The 19778-nt window shown below is 42.6% G+C and overlaps 1 protein-coding gene across 1 annotated transcript in view; it reads right to left on the bottom strand.

Moving 5' to 3' along the window:
• Nucleotides 1-19778, bottom strand: part of npas2 (neuronal PAS domain protein 2) — a 42280-nt gene that overhangs the window by 7194 nt on the left and 15308 nt on the right. Inside the window, exons 2-19 of the mRNA XM_076020352.1 lie at nt 13004-13202; nt 11609-11665; nt 10667-10821; nt 10436-10527; nt 10154-10243; nt 9446-9566; nt 7835-7948; nt 7596-7714; nt 6542-6624; nt 6340-6446; nt 5496-5643; nt 5300-5384; nt 5083-5209; nt 3181-3278; nt 2947-3039; nt 2364-2540; nt 744-1019; nt 96-283 (exon numbers count right to left, since the gene is read on the bottom strand). Of these exons, the coding sequence (XP_075876467.1) occupies nt 96-283; nt 744-1019; nt 2364-2540; nt 2947-3039; nt 3181-3278; nt 5083-5209; nt 5300-5384; nt 5496-5643; nt 6340-6446; nt 6542-6624; nt 7596-7714; nt 7835-7948; nt 9446-9566; nt 10154-10243; nt 10436-10527; nt 10667-10821; nt 11609-11665; nt 13004-13059 (2186 nt within the window). The 5' untranslated portion in view covers nt 13060-13202. The remainder of the gene's footprint in view (nt 1-95; nt 284-743; nt 1020-2363; nt 2541-2946; nt 3040-3180; nt 3279-5082; nt 5210-5299; nt 5385-5495; nt 5644-6339; nt 6447-6541; nt 6625-7595; nt 7715-7834; nt 7949-9445; nt 9567-10153; nt 10244-10435; nt 10528-10666; nt 10822-11608; nt 11666-13003; nt 13203-19778) is intronic.

Raw genomic sequence — 19778 nt, forward strand, 5'->3', positions numbered from 1 at the left:
ATCTGTTAGCGAGAAGAACTCAATCTGTGCTGTGAAAAAACACTCAAAGAAAACTGAGAGCGTGAGAGACACAGTTTTCCCTCGAGGCCTCTCACCGTAACTGCGCGTCTTGGCTGAACTCCCCGTCCGTGTGTCTTTGGTTTGTGTCCTGCAGAGACCTGGTGTTGGTCTGGGAGAACATCATGGGGTTGCTGTAGAAGGGCATGGTCAGGCTGGTGTTGGTCTGCATGGGCATGCTCACCGTCAGGTGGGTCTGGCCGCTCCGTGCGATCCTCTGCTGGACCTACCACCAAAGAAAAACGCACAACATTATGGCTATGCCACAGCTGGGTCCATTAGTGAACTGGCATAAATATTTGATCTGCCGATACTGGAGTCCAGCATGAGGCTGGCTGTAATGAGGCGTTTTTATAAATACAAACAAGCTCAAAACTGCAGGTGGTGAAGAAAAACAGGGGGGAAAGTGGGAGACAATAACCAGCGGGCCGTCGCCTCTCGCTGTGACGCTTCTCCCTTTAAATAATGGACTGATGAACACCATTCAATGCATAACGTGCCTCCTCCTGTCTCATTATCCCATGTTCAGAGTGAAGTAGGCCACCAGAGGCCGGTTACTGATGACGGAGGGTAATGAGATTAAGCGCTGCAATCTTGACATCAGAGAAGTGACCCTTCTGATTGTTGTGTTTTTGTTTTTTTGTGGCAGTGCGGCGTGCAGCGCTCTGGCCTCTCGGATTTGTCACCTGCGATGAGGGTGAGCTGCTCTCTCTCAGCAGTGAGTGGGGGGATGAACTGTGGGCCCCACAGGATGGTGGTTTGGGGTGTCCTGCGTGCTGCCTGATCACGCCTGACTGGCTCTGCTGTGGTGGCCGCCCCGCGCCCTGCTGCTGCTGCTGCTGTTGCTGCTGCTGTTGTTGCTGCTGCTGCTGTTGTTGCTGCTGCTGCTGCTGCTGCTGCTGCTGCTGCTGCTGCTGCTGGGCCTGGCTGTAGTCATTGTGGATGGGCTGCTGTAACAACATCTAAAGAAATAGAAACACAAGTTTTTTTATTAAGTGTGTGCAAACAATAAAATGCAAAAAAAAACAACAAATAAATGTAAAAATACACATGCATAACAACATTGTGTAAATCAGCCCTTCAAAGGTGCAGCGTGTACAATTTTTAAAGAAGCCCAGTATTTAAGGAAGTCCGAATGACAGCGCATTCTGACAGGCTTCCTTAAACACTGGGCTTCCTTAAAAATGACAGCTAACTAGGAACAAGACCCTTGCTCTATGTAGATTCTTATATTGAGAGAACCGTTCTTAGGGTAGATAAACCAAATTACTTTCATGTAAAGTCTGTATGCACTCTAAGAATGAATTTATGGACAGTATGTTAAGTTTTTACCAATACAAAAATCATAAATCAAGCCAAATTTAACACACTGGACCTTTAATGCTGCCACCAAGATCACTGATATGTATGTGAGGTTTGTAACCACAAAACCAGGTAAATGCTCATTTAACCCTTGTTTGCGTTTGTCCCCTTCCAACAGTTCAATTTTAGCAGGATGCTCACATTTTTGGATCTTTAATTTCCAGAAAGGCTTTGTGCCACATCGTACTTTGAAACAAGGGAAGCGGAGGACGGCATGTAATCTACTTGCATGGTGGCTACCATGTAATGATCCTTGATGAGCCACTAGTCCAGTTTACTGCGATGCATGCATTATGGATTAATCAGATTTTTTTTCCCCTTTATACCATCTGCTCTAATTGTATCGCTTTCGCAAGGTCAACGGTGTCTATCTGGCCCTGCTTTCAGAAAATCCACATCAAAAAAAGAAAATCAGAAAATCAAAAAAATCAAAAACCAATACCTTTTAAACAGCAGCAATAATAAAAGCTGTTGCTATCTTTTCATGCTACATACTTCACTAATGATTGTAATATCAGTTTATACTGCTGCGGCTGCTTGCAGTTAAATATTTTGTTCCTCCAACACTCAAAGCGTTTCCTCTGTGTGCGTGAGTTGAAGTGGCTGCTGCTGGCCTCTGGGTGGGGCAATTCCACCACCAGGTCACATCATGCAGGCTTGCAGCAGTGATGTTGGCCATCGTTTAAGGCAGAGCAAGAAAGGATTTTGTCTCTGCGTGTGCTTTCTTCTCACGCTGTGTTCAGGACATTTCTAGCCATCACGTTTCGGGAAGTAAAAAAAAAAAAGAGCATCTCCCATGTGTAGCATGTGTAGCATGTGAGCATGTGTAGACTTGCATTTCCGAATGCCTTGCGTGATTAATAATGAACCTTTTTATGGAGCACACCGAGCTTGCTCTCTTGCGTCCTGTGTTTCTTTACTTTAATCTTTGTGATGAGGGTTACCTGGAGATTAGCGAGGTGAAGCTTCTCCTTAATGTCGTGTAGCTCCTGCTGCTGCGTCTTAATGTCAGCCTGCAGAATGCGCGTCCTCTCCTCCAGCTGCTCCTTCAGCTGGTTCACCACATTGAGCTGAGGCTGCGGCAGCTGATACATGGACGACTGCTGCTGCTGCTGCTGCTGCTGGAGAGACATGATTCAAGATTTTTTTTTTTCCGATAAAGCCTCTGTAAATAGGGGGGGAGGGTATTACAATCAGCTGAGTCATATAATGGGTTTATATTTGTGCCAGAGAAAGGCCATTTGTTGGGAAATAGGTTATGAGGAATGGCATGGATGAGTGATTCCTTTCTGAGGAACAAAATGGAAAAAGCCAGAGAGAAAAGAAAAAAGATAATACACTGTATAATCCTGATGTTTCTTCTGCTGAGCTGCCTTTTCACTTTACGCTACAGCTTTTTAAAAGCCAAGCTGGAGGCTGAGGAAGGAGCGGACGACATAAACACATGCAGCAGCAACAGTCATAACAAGGAGATATTGTCCACAAACACGAGAGGAGGAAGGCAACAGGCGGGAGAGACGTCTAAACACTAACCATTGTGGAGTGCTTGCTGCAGGTAGGAGACAGGGGGAGGCTCATCGGGGGGACGAGGTCAAAGGAATTTTGTCTTTGCGGCAAATTCTGCGGCGGGGGGGAGAAAAAGGGGGAAAACATTGAAGAGCTTTGCCGCCGTTTTTGATACGGCATTGACTTTGTCTTTGGAGATAAAGCAGTCAGTGGGGAACGAAGGCGCAGACGCGGTTAAACATTGAATAAACTGACCTTTGAACCACTCGGCTGGAGTCTGGCAGATGTTTTATCCGTCGCAATGGAGGCCGACTGCCATGACGGTGTGCAGGCCTCGGTGTAGGAATTAGCCGCTGCAGGAGAGACGGATCACAGGTTGAGCAGGATCATAATCACTGTTTTTTCTGCTGTCTGTTTAAATGGCAGCAGATAACTGCAACAAAGGGAGGATACATTCGGATGTTTGACTCATTCCTTCAGTGGGATTCAGCCTCTTACGCGTCTCTTAGATGTATAATACCAGTCATACTTGGTTGAGTGCCAGCCTCTGTAAGGTAGAGCTTCTTTATCTTTTTTTGCTACACGATGTACGAACCAATGAAAACATACCAACATGTGAAACAAATAATCATTCTCTGATCCTGTCCTCGGTATAGAACACAACATCTCACCACAGTCCACCTTGAGTGTTTCTTGTTTCAGCCTTGAGTCAGTTCAGTAACAAATCAACGCAGAAGTGAGATACAAAAAGTTTATCTGATCAACTGCACTTCAGATAGTGTTTTAGTCTCATTTGCAGGTACTTTTAATTACCTATTTCATACTGAAATGTTCTGACTATCTGATGCCTTAAAAACAAGCAGCTACTGCATTTAAAGACGCTCCTTGACAACAGCTTGACCACCCGCAGCCCAGTCAGAGGCTAGGCGTGCTAGCAGTGGCTAACGCAGCCTCCAGCTGAAAACAGGAGTGTCTACAGGGATCTGATCTGAACTCTCCATCCTTTTTCATTCCACACCCCCGGATTTTCTTCACTTTTCGTCCTCAGCTCAAATCTGACACTGACAAATGACACGACTTGAGGCTATTTCAACCAATCAGGTTTCACACACACCAACCAGCACAGCCACAAATGAAATCTCACAAACAAACTTCACAGATGAACTTCATGTATGCGGTCTAGTTCCCCTGCAGCCAGTAAACAGACTTGGTTGCTGCGGCATCCGCGGAGTTTCCCCTTCAGATTAAAAAACAAAACAAAACATATAGACGCTCTCCTCTAATCGCAAGGTTGTCATGAGCCACAAGTGTCCTCCTCAACAGAAGAAGAGTGCATTTCTTTTCTGCTTTTGTAACAATAGTGGTGAGTCACAAGCCCTTGATTGCCGCCTCATTCTTCCTCTGACTTGAACCCAAAAACCCTGTTGCATTTTTCTTTTTTTGCGCAAATTAAATGAGACAAAGGAAAATCCATCAGCATACCTCCCCCCCCTCCCCAACTCAACTAACAGATTTAGGTTTGTGAATATTTCTTGGAAATACTGAAAAATTTACATATCTGTGTGTGTGTGTGTGTGTGTGTGTGTGGGCCAAGGCATGACGCCGCTGGCTGCAGCAACGTTTATTGGAGAGCAGCTGCGAATCAGCCTCCGTGGATTGTTCCTTAACTTATGCAGATGGAAGTGGAGAGTTTTGATGCATGAGACAGTGGGTGGAAGAGCTGCTGAAGTCAGAGGACCAGCAGGCCGTGCTAAAGAAAGGCCGGGAGATATTTCACCCTGTATGTCTCCTCGCACACAATATAATGATGTAAGTGTTTTACCGACTCCAGCCTACTTGAGCGCACAACCCTAAATCAAAGGCCATCTCGGATGTGTCGTATACTCTTCGAACAAAGATCTACCATCTCAGTTATTTTGATTTAATAAAGCCCGACCGCAGCAGTTGCACTTACAATATTAACACAGGAGTAGTGTTATTTATTGCCTGTGTCAGCGTCAACTCAAAGCAGAGGGGCTCGGGCGGAGAGAAAAAAAATATCACATTTTTCCAATTAATCTCATTGAAGGCTATGGAACCCATATGGATGCAGGAGTTTTGTACACATTGACCTGCTGTGGAGTGAGTTAGCACTTTCGGAAACAGGGGATGACTCACATGCAGAATCTGACAACGCTGTGTGGGAGGACTTCCGGGAGCTGTGGGAGGACACCGAACGTGCGCCGCTGTTTCTGTTCCGCGGAGGGTCCAGCGTGGAGCAAATGTCCAAGTACAGCTCCTGTGCCTGAAAATAAAGAGAAATAGAGACATATAAAAAAATTGACTGGATTGCATAGGATTTGCATTCTATGTAAAAGGGCCACTGAGGTCTGACCTTCACGGAAGAGGGAGCGATCTCTGGTGGAGAGAGCTCCTCAAAGCCGAGCGCTCGCCTCCTTTCTGCTCGCACTTCAGCATAACTGAAACATAAAAAAGCTTACTTATTATCCTCACGTTAAGCAATCTGGGTGGAACCGAGAATAATGATAATAATGAAAAAGCAACCCAAAATGAGAAGCGGTCAGACCTACCTGACAACCGTGTGAGTGCAGACGATGAACTCAGGTTTGGAGTTCCACTGGTGGTACGTGATATAGTAATGAGTCTGCAGCCATATCCACTGCTGACCTTTGGTCAGGAAGCGATAGTAGCAGGATTTACCCTTTCCAAACTGCATTACTGGGCAGAGAGAGGGACAGGGGTTCCGTGGTTAGGGCACAGGTGAGGTTTTGAACATACAGAAGGGTCTTCGTGTCGAGGGAACTGATTGGTCTTCTGGGCAAATGCAAAGTTTTTAGCAAAAGTGAAGCAGAGCAAGAGACATTGGCCACCACCCCATGCAGGCCTGTCATCCTTTGAGCTCAGTCATTATACACATCTAGCAGTGGAGTCAAAGTACCTATCTTGTAGCATTCAAAGCTCTGCTGCACAATACAAATTAACAAATTATTAGTTATTTTTTCCAAATAGAAAAGGCAATACATTTTTTACCATGTACCCATGTGGGCTGGGCAGTGGTGGCACACTTTCCTTTGGTTCTTTTTGGCTGGCCCACCAGTATTTTTTTAGCTATGGGTTTTTTACATGTTTTGGTCGTTTGAGTTGGTCACATTATTTACCTTGCTTAACAATATAAAAAAAATGTTTTATCGGTAAGCTCTTGACTTTAATTGTGTTTGATCTCGTTGGGTACAAGCTGTTCTCGGGGATCATAACACAGATACTCCAATTAATTCTCATTCTTGGCCAGTTCTGATGTTGTTACATCCCTAGTTGGACACTATGACAGATTAATGAAAGAAGGTCTGACATAATCATACATTTTCCATCTTCCTGAAGTGATAATGTTTAACACACCACTACAGAGATACTTACAATGCTTGTGACACTGAGCTATGAGCTCTAAGTCATCCACATGATAGTAATCATAGCCAGAAGTTCCAAGAACCTCAAAAGGTAAATATCCGATGATAGGTGAAGCCCTGAAAGAAAAAAAAACATCAGCTGAGTCTCCCGGCTCCACATCTGCACCATTTGACTTTAATTTAAAGTGTGTGGGGGGAAAAAAGGCTTTTACCTGTGGTCTAAAAACAGGAACTTCCATTCAAGGCTGTGTCTGGAGGAGAACTCATCACATGGATCCTCCACGTGACACAAATCCTAAACGACAACAAACACACGCTGTGATAAAAGTCACTATCCAGTGGCCACCAACATGCTTTGGTTTGCCACATCAGAACTGAGCAGCAGGCAAATCTGTTGACACACAGTCTCATGACGCCATTTTGTTTACATTTTCACGACAGCAGTTTCTACGTTCTCAGCAGCGCCACAGCTGTAATTTTAAACATTTATTTACTTTATATGGGTCCGATGACAAATGCAGGGACTCTGTGGGAGAAACTGTTAAAAATAGCGCTGGGATCAAACGACCCAGATTAAAACCAGTGCACACCAGATTTGGCTCGAGTCTGGGTATGCAAAGGGGGGAAAAATATTCCATGCCATATGGTCTAGACAGTTTAGAGACATTCCAAATGGCAAATGGGTGTAATCAGTGTCTTTGGAGTGAGCACAGAGGGGGTTGAGGCCAGTCCAAAAGTGTTGGCTACTCTGGGCTTTAGAGCGCTAGCACAATTAAGGGGCAGAAGAAAGTGACAGGTATGGAGATACAGTGCCATAAAGACAAAAAGGATCTCAGTCCCTCCTCAGGACCTCCCCTGCTGTCTTTAACAACTCTGACCACATGGCAAGCTGAGGAGACATATTCCCATAAGAGCTGAGGTGCCAACCCACACATCATCTTCGGTATCCAATGTTTAAACAGGCAATGAGTTGGAAGAAGGTTCAGAGCGGTGCATCTCCAGACAGTCAAATTCCCCAATAATGTTGCAACATTTTCCTGTGAATCGCGGAAATCTGGCTCGTCCACCTTGCCAAGCTCCAACGGAAAGCATCTTCAATAGGATCTCAGTTTTTGATTGAATCCGGAAACAATCATCTTTTTATACCACCAAAGATGTGAGCAATCCAAACTGCTTTAATTTAGTTTAATTAAGTTTTGCTTCTTCTCATTTTCAAACACTTCCTCTGGGCTCACTACGTGGATACGCCCCATCTTAAGGTCTCACCTTCAGGAACTGCGGAGTGACCAATCGTACGGTGGCAATGAGGCAGACCTGCTCCTCCAGCGACGACTGCAGGGTTCTTGGTAACGTCAACTCAAGGCCGTTACAAGACGATGTAGGCACTGGGTGACACGAGACAAGGTACACCGTGAAATGCTCCGCGTTTCCAGTATATCATGTCATCGTTTCAGCCCATTAAAAACACACGCATTTGCTCATGCAATTTCATCCAGTGTCCTTACCATTGTTATGAAACTTGAAATCGCCAACAAACTTGACATACTCATATACAGGCGTCTCCTTTGGGTCGATGTTGCCTCTGACTAGATGACAGCAAAATTCAATATGTGCCTCACCTGAAAAACAGCAATTTAGTCTTTTATTTTCAAGCCAAATCTTATGGGATGTGGGTACATTGGACGTGACTCTGATGAAAACCTCGGTACAAAACAAAAACCTTGGCAGGCAACAGAATCACTAAGATTTCCTGTCTGACTTCCTGCCACTGACCTTCCGAAGCTCACCTCTTGCTTTTTTTATATCTTATTTTTTTCTTAATGGTCTTCCTATTATACAAACATTTATGGGTTATTCAACATGTTGCCATGTGAAATAAATAGTTTGGGAAACATTCCATCTGGTGTGTCAGATTAAACAGATTGCTTGGGGCCGGCTATAGATAGTGTTTTCCTATGTTTCTCATTTCAAAAGTCGAGTCAGCCCCTATTAATTATAGGAACACATACCGCCCCCTCCAGATCTGTGGCCGAGATTAATACGTTTCCTGCATCCATCGAGAGAGGCAAAGTAGCAGATTCATGATTTGCCAGCATAACAAATTCCCTTTCATGTTCCTTCACTCCACTATATAAACTCATTAATGAAACTGTGACCTCACAGAGAGTTTGGAAATTCACCACTGGAACATAAGAAGATTGCAGTTGGACAATAGCTCTGGTTTGGAGAAGCCAGGGTGGTTTGGGCACACATGAACTGAAAGAGGCTATATTACGGTATGTCATCAGCAAGTAAGTTTGAAGGATTGAGCTCCAGTGTGTAGAATAACGTCCATGTCACGGTTGATGTGCAATCGTTCACATTCACAGCTGAATGTAAAATTGTGGTGGAGATGAGACAATGCATTCTGCAGTGTGTATATACTGGAAATGGATTGTGCAGTGTGGAAGGAAACAGTCGCTCAGAAAGGCCAGCAGACTCGGTGGAAAAAGACAAAACAAATATTTGCCTATTCATATGGTCTGGTATTTTAATGAGTCTGGGAGACAGAGGAAAGGCCAGAACAATTTTAATGTGGTAATTTTACTTTCTTCAGACACACTTCAGTCACAAATTCACTTCTAGAATTTTAATACATGCGGAGAGGGATGCTTCATAGGCAGGCCAAACAAAGGATGGAGGAGTCTTTTTAGAATGTGCCACAACACATGATCACTTCAAGCTGTTCAGACGACGGACTGACCTATAACCTGACACCTCGTCACATCTCTGTTCCTCAGAGAAGCCCAATAGTAACACCGGATTAAGGTCAAAGTCTTCAGCCCCACATACTACATTGCTCTGGATTACTGTGCTAACATAACAGTGATTTAACGTCTTAACCGTGATACTGAGCAAGCTCCTATTATTAGCTAAAAGGCTAATCATAGGTACAGACTAATCAGCAATCCGATAAACCTCGGATCTTAATTCACCAAAGTACTATATATACATACACAGTGTATGTTTAAAAGAAATGAGAAGCCACTGTTTTAACATCAAACACTGCCTAAGTCAAGATGTACGGAAACAGACAAGGGCCAAACATGAGCACATAGACTCGGGAGGATACTTACTGTCAAGAAAGTCAGCAGCAATGGGGTCAGACATCAGCATGTGGGATGATAGCAGCTTATACACCTCTCCATGTTCTCGCTCGGGGAGGAAATTCAAGATATTTTGGTCCACCATATCTGACTAGTGCGAGAAGGGTTCAGAAAAAAAGGTTAGCCTTATGGGCGGCATGTCGTACATGCTCATGTCACAGTAGAAAACAAGTGACTTTGTGGTTACAGACTGGAGTAACAATTGATGTCTGAATCTAAGGTGTTTTTATGGTATTTTCTGAAAGGATTGGTCTCTAATCAGTAGTGACAGTTACTGGTGACACATTTCTCACTGCCAAGAAAAAAAAGACTGAAATGTGCTGTTATTCATTCTATGTATGTGTTCTTGGAACAGAACAGTACTAGTAGGATATTCTTTAAAATGCAATCATCCAGAAATGTATATTTTGGTGAAAACGAAGCACTACAGCTGGATGGTTCAGGTTTAACACAAAAAATCTCAGGAATAAAACAACAACAATCAAGCTGTGTAAGATAGCAGTAAAAAATAAGACTGGATGCTTGAATATTGGATTGTGACACAAAGAGAGTTTGTACAATGACTAGTTAAGTAATTCTGCTTCTTTAAAAACTCTTTTTATGCTTGCTGAATCATGTGCTTGATTGCAAAGGATTGTAACGAGCAGAAATAAAAACAGATTCAGGCGTGAGACTCACCGGTAAATGGCCAACAAGTGAAGACACACTGTCCGACACATAGATGATGTTGCCATCTGTAGTTAATGCTATTAAGAATCCATCTAGGGCCTGTAAGAAACAGAAAAAACAGCTGTTTTATCTAAGAGAGCAAGCGAACAAGACAGAAAATATAGGGTCTTTTTCTGTCAAAAGTCAGTGCAGTCAACTCAATTATGTTGATGCTGCTGTTCCCAGCTCCCACTTGATATTTCAGATTTCCCCGTCTTTGTCCATTGCAGTTTTTCCCTCCTGAGTCTTTACCTCCAGCATTAGCTGAGTGAACTCCTCATTACTGAGGAACGACGGCTTCCAGTCTTGTCTTACATCACAAGTTTCACTCTTTGCTGTGAGGTCTAAAACAGAATTTAAAAAAATAAAAAATAAGAGCAGGCACAATTTGTTAAATGACGGAAACCCAATTTCTGCAGGGAAAAAAGGTGTATGGGTGAGAACATCTTTCACGTTAATAATGCATGTGTTACGTCTCCCTACCTTTCTGCTTCTGCAGGAAGTCAATAGTTCTCTGCAGAATGGTGGACTTGTCCATTTTGCGCGGATGGCCCTGACCCTGCAGCATGGTGCACAGCTCCTTGATGAGCACATTGAATTGGTCTCTTCTTTTCTTTTCCGATTTGTTACGAGATGCCCTTCAGCAACACAGGAAGATAATTATAAATCAGTGGACATGGAGGAATTAGAGGTCAGGCAGGTGCTTGCAATTTACACTGTTTAGCAGCTTTTTTCCACAAATATACAATAACTTTTTATTAAGGTTTTATGGAAAGGGGTTATAAGGCCATGAATGACGGGTAATAGAGGCTGAGATCAGAGTTCTCTGGATGGAAAAAACAACTGTGCAATAAAGAGCAAGCCCAAGCAGACTAGGTTTATTTTTCAGTAACAGTTATTTAGAAGAAATAATCTTGAGTGAAATAACCAAATTGCTCCATTTCCTATAAATGACTTATCCTTTTCCATTCCTTTAACCATCGCGCAGTCAACAGACTAAAACTCTGCTAGCTAATTCACCCCTGGCCCATCATGTCGAAAAATTCAAATTTTGCTCATTAAGAAATTTACGACAAATCACACAGTGGTTACTATTGATAGAATATTAAATTACACCACAAGAGAGCCAGGAGAAAGTAGCATGCAAAAAAAGAAAGTGTCAATTGTGTGTGTGTTGTGTATTGTGGATGTTTTATGTGTGTTTTTCCAATATAAATAGTTTTTGTACACCAAAGCAGCCGGTATAATATATCTTGAGGCTGGTCATATGCATGCTCATGTGTTTCACATTCCTGAGAGATCAACTACATAACTACATAAATAAAAGTTGTGCGAGAATGCAGAAAAACAGTCAGTTATTACAATGTACATTCACAGTGCACAAAACTCTGGACCCTCTGTGCAACTACAAACAGAGCTCAATACCTTTTTGCCCTGTCTTTCTCATCATCGTCCATTAAATCGTCCATGCAGCTGCTGGTGCTGGAGAGAAAAGCAGGGAAACAAGGTCAACATAAAGAAACGACACTGAAGAGAAACAACTTGTAATGCTGCTTGTTGTATCTCTTTCTACATCTACAAAAAACACTGCTAAAACATCCCAGTTACTCAGCTCAGGTCTCCTTTTTTATTCATGTTGAAGGAGTGTGTCACTGACACACATAAACCTCCTGCTCTCAATGTGCCAGTGGAAGCCAGCAGCCAGTGTTATTCTTTCCAGGTCTGACAGCAAGTAGATCTTTACTATTTTGCAACAGAAGAGCCCAAGTGGACTTTAATACGCTATGGCGTCCTTGTTAATGACTACGGAGATAAGCAGGAGGTATGCTAGTGCATGTGACAAAGCAACAGTGACTGATAAGAAAATTGAAGGAGTGCCACAAAGATGCCCTAACACTGTTTTGTTGGGTTTATTTACAGGGTTTAAGCGGGTTTGCTACATGGTTCAAACTGGTTTTTAGTGCAATGAACTCCCTCTCATTGTCTTTATTTTGGCGTAATTTCATTTGAGGTGAAAGTAAGACAACAGAGCACAGCTATGCACCAGTAATGACTGCAATGTAAAAAAAGAGATGCAGCGTTTGATGTTGATCAGTTTGCCGGTAAATGTCAATGTAGGTAAATGTTATTCAGTGGTTTCAAAAGCTCATGGTCATAAGATAATTTGGACTATGACACTCAAATGCTGATAAAAAAAAAAAAGTGCTATATAATTTATGAAAAGTGTGACACAGCTTTAACAACTATGATATTTCGTTGTGTACATGAGCAAGTTTCAATTTAACTTTTAGCTGTCGAGTATATTAAAACAAAAGAAATATAAAGAATTTCAAGAATTCCAACTTGTGAGTCAAATAATCCCTTCCCAGACATAATATTTCTCCTTTTACAACAATGACCTGTACACATGTTATTGTCTTCTAGCGAAAAGGTATCTGCTCTAATGGTATCTCTCAGAAATTACAAAAAGGTCAATGAAACATAATAAAGTAATGCTCTGCAGCTGTGAAAGGAGTATTCTGCATGGATGTGTTGGAGCCAATGATGTTCGACTCATGAACAAGAGAAGTAAAACAAGTATTGAAGCAAATAAAAATAAGAGGATGAGATGAACTAAGGGCTTTATAGAAAGGAAAACAGGACAGTTTCATTAGAATGTTGCCATTAACTCAGGGGAGAGGGGGTGCATTATTTTAAAACTTTAATCATTCACATTCTGATAACAGGTCTTTATTAAGGCTCATTACACCCTAAACATATGTATGATCTGGTATGTTAGTGTCTTTATAGAAGATCAGCCATTTGTGTTTTAATACTTACTCCCATTCCCTGTGAGAGGATGGACGGGGACCACCAAAGTCAGAGAGGTTGTCCATACTCACTCCCTTTCCCAACCAGGCCCTTTCTGAAGTCTTGTAAGTCCCATCCGAGCCGACCTCGTCTGAACACTCTTTAGGAACAACCTACCGAGGGCCAGCTGGCCACCCCCTCCTGGAGTCCACCAAAGAAATGCCGAATCCTGTGAAAACAGACAGACGCCATTGAAACACTGTGCAAGTGCGCAACCTTTCCAGACTGTGTGGCAAAATAAATTGTAAAACTAAGCTGGTATTTTTATGTATTCATTTGTTTGTTTGTTTGTTTCTTGCCTGCAACGTTAATAATTCAATATAATGTGCAGCAACAGTCTTCAGTTACTACCTGGATACAGTGCTGCATCACTTAAGAAGTGTTTTTGCACAGGAGGAGCTCCCCTGACCTAGAAAAATGCCTGTAGCAGAAACCTCTTTTGATAACCCAGCATAAAAAAAAGGGTGTAGAGCAGGCACCTCCTTCACATCCTGTGCAAGACAGATGACATGGAGCGGCAGGCAGACACCTTCATTATGGACCAAAGTCAAAACAAAAAACAAACCAAACAACTCATATATCAGAGCTGCAGCCACACGGAGGTAACCAAAGGTTTCGACTCGGTGTAGATATTAATGAGCGTTCCGCTTGATGTAGTTTACGCTAACAATGAGTCGTGTTTTTCTTCCAGGAGACAGATCACGGTTCTGTTTTTGTGGGCTTGTCTATGTTCCGCCTGTACACAGAGGGACGCGCATGAGAAAACCACAGCAAAGGTCAGAGATGAAAATACTGGGGAGACACGAGTCGGCGGCAGGGTGGGACTGCAAAGTGCCATAAATACATGTGGCAAGGCGCAGAGGGCCCGGCGGGCTTCGAACAACAGACTCCCGGGTAAAAGCCATGCGCGCTTAACCATTCCGCCAAAGGGATCCCTTTGGCCAAGTAGCCGGGGTGCATGATCTATTGGAGGCATAGTGACAGGGCCGCCACTGTCACATATATATCTTCATAATATAATTATATCCTTATTATCGCTGGCCTTGTAGAAACAGGAAGTAGCCAAGTCTACAGTGATAACAGGGGATCACGCATGAACACAGCAGAGAAATAACAAATGAAACAATATTATGAATGAAGAAAGAGACGATTTTGCTTCTTTTTTTTCGCTCTCATTACCAAACAAGATGGGGCTCCACTATTGTGCAGAAGAGGGAACACCCAGCGTAATTAACTACATGAAAGAACAACAAGCCAAACTTGAAAGAGGCTGGAGCGACCGGCTCACTCTGTGGCCTTTACTGCTGTGGTACAGAAATTTCATTATACAGCTTATTTATTTTGACGTTCTCGACTTATTACACTCCATCTGTACACACGGCCGTATGTAGGTTTGCCTCCAAGCGGCACTCAGGTTAGTCATTACCACCAGTGATTATGCACAAGACACAAAGGCGAGTGTAAATGTTTGTGACGTGTGAATCGGCTGTGCCAAAATGTCAGCTGCCACTGGCTTCTGCTCCTCCCCCAACACACACAAGACCCTTGATCAATATAGGCGATGGATGTATGGATGACTTAGCAATGATGCCTTCCATGAAAAACAAGACCACCCCTGTTGTGTTGTGTAACCGCTGGGGGTCTTATTCAATCAATGTCATGTTGGAGGAGAAAGAGCGGCGCAAACGACATCGCCAGCTTTTTCATGTCACAATTTGGCTCCGATTTCATCCCAGTTTTTTGGAAAATTGGTTTGAGCCAACAAACTATTTTCTGTATTTCATATGTGGAGAGAACAGATACTGTAATACAAACAGAGACTGATTAGCAGAAAGGGTTTAACTTTGCTCATTTCTGTTCCTGTTGCGGGCTAATAGTTAATTAAATTAGGAAGGTTATCATCAGAAGAGAAAAACATTCACAACTATAGGGCTTTGTGAATTGAAATTGCTGTTCAAAATAGGTCATGGAGAGAGCTTGGACAACTCTATTCACATTTATGGGATTCAAAAAATGAACCGACTTTGCTGTGAAATTATTTAGAAAGAAAATGTTTAACAAGAATGTAAATGGTAAAGTTTTCACAGAGTTAACCTACACATACTGTATTTCCCAGCCAAACTGAAGGGGCTAGTTACATTAGTAACTCAGTGGATATTTCCACGATAAAATAACGGATTTAACGTGAAGTCTCGTGTTTTCTTTAAATTCTTGTAATAGTGTCATTACATTCTTTTTACTTTATTGGGATAAAGGTATTATATGTCCCATAAAGTCTCTCTTCACTTTTACAAGCAATCACATTGTAGTTCAGCTAGTATAGTCAGATTTCATTAGTTCAAACAAACCAGCCAACACAAGCATACAAGAAATCACAGCTTGTCAAAAGCAGCCTAGAGAAGCTTTGCAAAGGCCAACAGTCCAAAATTGACAGGTGACTGAACTTGTACACCATTGCTGTTATCTACAAAAGCCATTATGAGTTCAGACTTTTCTGGCTTGTCACTCATGAAAGGATTTCATGTGCAGCAAGAGAAACACTGGTTACCCCCCAAGAAAGCAACGATGTTCAAACAGAAATGTAACTTCTGCATCTATAACAGCATCGTCTACACCCAGTGCCAAATGACTGACAAGAAATAAAGTGCAAAAAAGGTCTGAAACAAGTTCCTGAAATTATGAAGAAAAAATACAAAAATTGCAGAAGTTTAATTTTAGACAAAATATATTTTTATCTTTTTTTTAAACTGATAATCTCATGTAACCTACTTTTTAGTTGGGATATTTACAGAGGAAATATGCCACTTGAGTTGCATTATGTGCTCCTTTATGTATCTTTACCATTTATGTCTTCACCGCTAGGTAAAGTAACACCTCACATATGAGCCTGCATTCTTTGAATGTATTGAGGTTAAGCCACACCTTGTGAGGTTACCAGCTAAAAAACAGCAGAGTCTGGTTACCCTTGTGCCCTCTGGTATTTGGAGCCTTTGACGAGTAACCTGAACTTATGACAGTCAAGCCAGCACTCTGAAGTTCAAGTTCATGTTCAAAGTGTCCACAAACAAAAAAAGAGGAAAGGAAAAAGAGGCCTACATCAAATTGTATTTTTGCACAAAAAAATGTAAATAGAAATAAAGAATGTTGAGAAACCTGCTTTTTTCTTGACAGACACTGTCATAGGTTTTTTTTTTTTCATGTTTTGCAGAGAAACTAGAATTGGAGCATGGTGGGTGTATTCCTGCAGTACAAACAACCAGTACCAGTACTACCAAATATGTTTTTCAAGTGAATACCAAAGATTAAGGAAGGTGCACATGGAGCAGTGGAAATCTGCTGAATAATTATACCCCCAAAAAACTGAGTTTTAACATCAATAAAACAAATTTGTGGGGGAAATTGTCAGAGAAAGGCTGTGAATTCTTGGCTTGCCAATACAGCACAAGAAGGAATAGCCTCAAACCATTGTGATCGTAATGATCTCATTCTTGAGAACAAGTTTACAAGATGGAATGAAATTCCTTCCAGCTCTTTCTTGGGTATTGTTATGGAAGGGATCTCACAGAGAGAAGGGAGGTCACAGTGCCGTTAATATGTATCAACCAGCGCTTCATAAATTCATCCTGCAGGCCAAGAAGAGGTTTTGTTTAGTTTTGCTTTTTCGTAAATATTTCACATATTCCTTCTTGTGTTCATGAACATGGAGAAGGACGGTCCAAAATCGGCGGCTGATATAACCGGAGTGGTGGAATGGAGGCGTGGAATGGAGAAGGGTTGTCACCTCCAGGAAAAGTAAAAACGTGTTCCCATAAAGCAAAGTGCACTGCCACCAGTCCAACTTTGTTGCATTGCCATCATTCATTGTGCAAAATAACAAGGCATTATCGGAAGGAAACTCGCGCTGTGAGCTCTGACACCTGATAGTTGCTCTTAGTTAATGACACATCAAACAGTTTGAATAGGCAACTTGTGACTGGCAAGAGATAACCCAGTAATATGATATATTATGATAGCATTGTAAGATATTTCCCTGAGGCACTGAAACAATCATCTTGTGATCCTTCAGGCATTTTAAGATTAGGCGTTGTTGTTGTTGTATTTTTTTTATATATTTTTAATAAGTCAACACACAGTCAACACACTGTTGCCTACAGCATTGGAATACTTTTGTTTTCAGACGCAATCCTCTGTTTATTTTTACTATTTAAATGTATCAGGAATCACTTTTTACAAGGTGAAATTACATACATATATATATAAATATGGATGCATATATAGATATAAATATATATTCCAACTATGTGGCTAGTAGTGTAGATGAGTCAACACTGCACTGTACAACAATGCACTTCTTGCTCAACTACTGTTAGTCCAAACAGCTGTTGAGAAAGCTCTGTGGTTTTAACATATTCAAGGTACCTACACTGTCACAAATCAAAAATTGCACAATTACTTTGCATCATAAAAGGGGCTTAATGTATCAGTGCAGTATCTACAGACATCTAGAGTAGAGTTGCAATCAAGAACCAGGACAGATTCATGATGCCATAGATCGGGTAGACAGAAATCAATGTGTGCGTGTGTTTCTGCGTGCGTTTGTGTGTTAGTTGTTGTAAATCTAATGGATTCAGTGTGGAAAAAAACATTCACATGGCCAAGAAGTCACGTCGAACAAGAAAAATAGAGTTCACAACTCTTCTTTTGAATTCATTAAATCCATTGTGGCAAACAAATGGTCATTTCAAAAGTGTACGCCATCAAAAGCCATTTACAACCACAAACCACAAAGGGAGGATGCTATTTATCACATTTGGAAAGCTGGAACAGAAATATGTGAGAAAATGTGCAAATCAAAAATTAAGCGAATGCTTTCATAGTGGTGAATCATATTCAAACCAATAATACAGTCTTACCGATTCAAATATTTCCCTTCTAAAAGCTTGTGGTGCATTTGATGCACACTGATAGATGAATGTAATCAAGCAGCCAAACCTGCAGTGGATAAAATCTGGGCGAGTGCCTGCTACTACTTGACCTGACCATCTCCACCTGCATCTGGTTTTGAGCCCAAGGCTCGAGCTGTCAGGTAAACATTAACTGGGCCTGGGGAAGCTTAGTTTCTGTCAGTCCAGAGAGTTCAGAGAGTTTTGTTTTAACATGTCTACTGTGGCTCCTCCGACACACAGCCTGAATAGAAATGTGCTCACAACTACTAGGACTGCATTTACTTGCTCTTCCAGCAAGAAAGCCGTTGTGATTTGATGGCTCTCAACACACTATCCACACAAGCCCTGCTGTAATATCCGATATGTGACTGAGGCTCCGCTTAAGTGAGAGAAACAGGAAGTGATTCTACTGAGTACACACCTACATATGAAAAACTGAGGGAAGTCCGAGAGAATGCACTCAGTCACCCTGTTGCCTTTCCCATATGTGCATGTTAAAGAGACCTTCCAGCTGCTACACTTCACCTCAGCTTCAACCAGAGGAAACAACAAAAACAAACGGTGCAAACTGCGCCCAAGAAGTCCCCACGAAAAGTGCTTCTAGGTTAGGAAAACAATGAGTTAGTCAGAGAAAATGTGAACCCTGGGATTTAAAGCTTCCAGGTTGGGTAACATCAACCTGACCTAAGCCTGCTTGAGGAATTACTCCAAGATTTCCTCCCTGTGACATTTAACATTTGACATGTGAGCGGAGACAGTGACGAGGGAGGGGGGCTTCGGGGGAGACAAATCCCTCTAATATTTGCCATGGATGTTATCAGTGTACAAAGGAGGGCAAAGAGGGAAAAATTGGGTTATTGCAACCTCATAACCAGGCCACTTGATGACTGTGAGCTGAAAACATGTAAGCAGCATTCAAGAGCGCTGCGCCGTCACACTGCTGTGACAGACGGAACACACCTTCAACCTCAGGCAGCCCAGAAAATTATGAACCGACTCTTAAAAGAGGGGTGTGTGGGGGGGGGGACTGGTAATCATGCCGTCACCCCACCCCTTTTTTCATTTGGGGGGAGGTTAAACAAAAAGAAAAGAAAAGACAGAAGGGAAAGAGGGGGGCGCTGATGAACTTATGAAGCGAGTGAAAACGCAGCGCGGCGTCGTCACGTCAACTGTCAAGTGTCGCCAAAAAACCGAGAGCTAAAATTAAAGCACACGTACCTTGACAACGCATTCCCGGGAGAACGAGACAGCGATCCTTGCTTGAGCAACAGCATTTTCTTTTAAAACAAACAAATACATAAATAAAATAAAATATTGAGAGACAAGAGCATAGCAGCCGAGCGCAACTTAGCAGTGTCCGGCTGAGCCGCAGGCGGTGAGAGCGCCGAAAGCGTTAAATTGCATAACAACGCCTGAGTTAATAACGTGCTGTTATTAATCGCCGGTGAGCCGCCCGTCGCGTTGGCAGCAATTATTTACCCTCAGCCCTTCATTTCCAGCCCGTCTCTCTCCCTCTCTTGCTTTTTTGTTGTCTTTAAAAAAAAAATGTATCTTCTTATTTTTCCTCTCTGCCGCTTGCGGGCTGCGTCCGTCTATTTTCCAGGCACTGTACTCCACATCCTCCGCTGGCAGTGGCTTGTAAACAGGAGCGAGCGGCTGAGAGCTCAGAAAGTAGGTCAGCTGGTGGCTCAGCGCTCGGCTCAGGCAGGTCGGCTCGGCTCGGCTCGGCTCGGCAGCTGGGAGCAGCGCCGCCGCCGACACGGACCGCGGAGCGGAGAGGTGGGCTGGGTAGGCAGGGG

Source organism: Nelusetta ayraudi, unplaced genomic scaffold (assembly GCF_046127955.1).
Source record: "Nelusetta ayraudi isolate G7.1 ecotype Tasmania unplaced genomic scaffold, CSIRO-AGI_Nayr_v1 ptg000011l, whole genome shotgun sequence".
In the NCBI taxonomy this organism is placed as follows: Eukaryota; Metazoa; Chordata; class Actinopteri; order Tetraodontiformes; family Monacanthidae; genus Nelusetta; species Nelusetta ayraudi.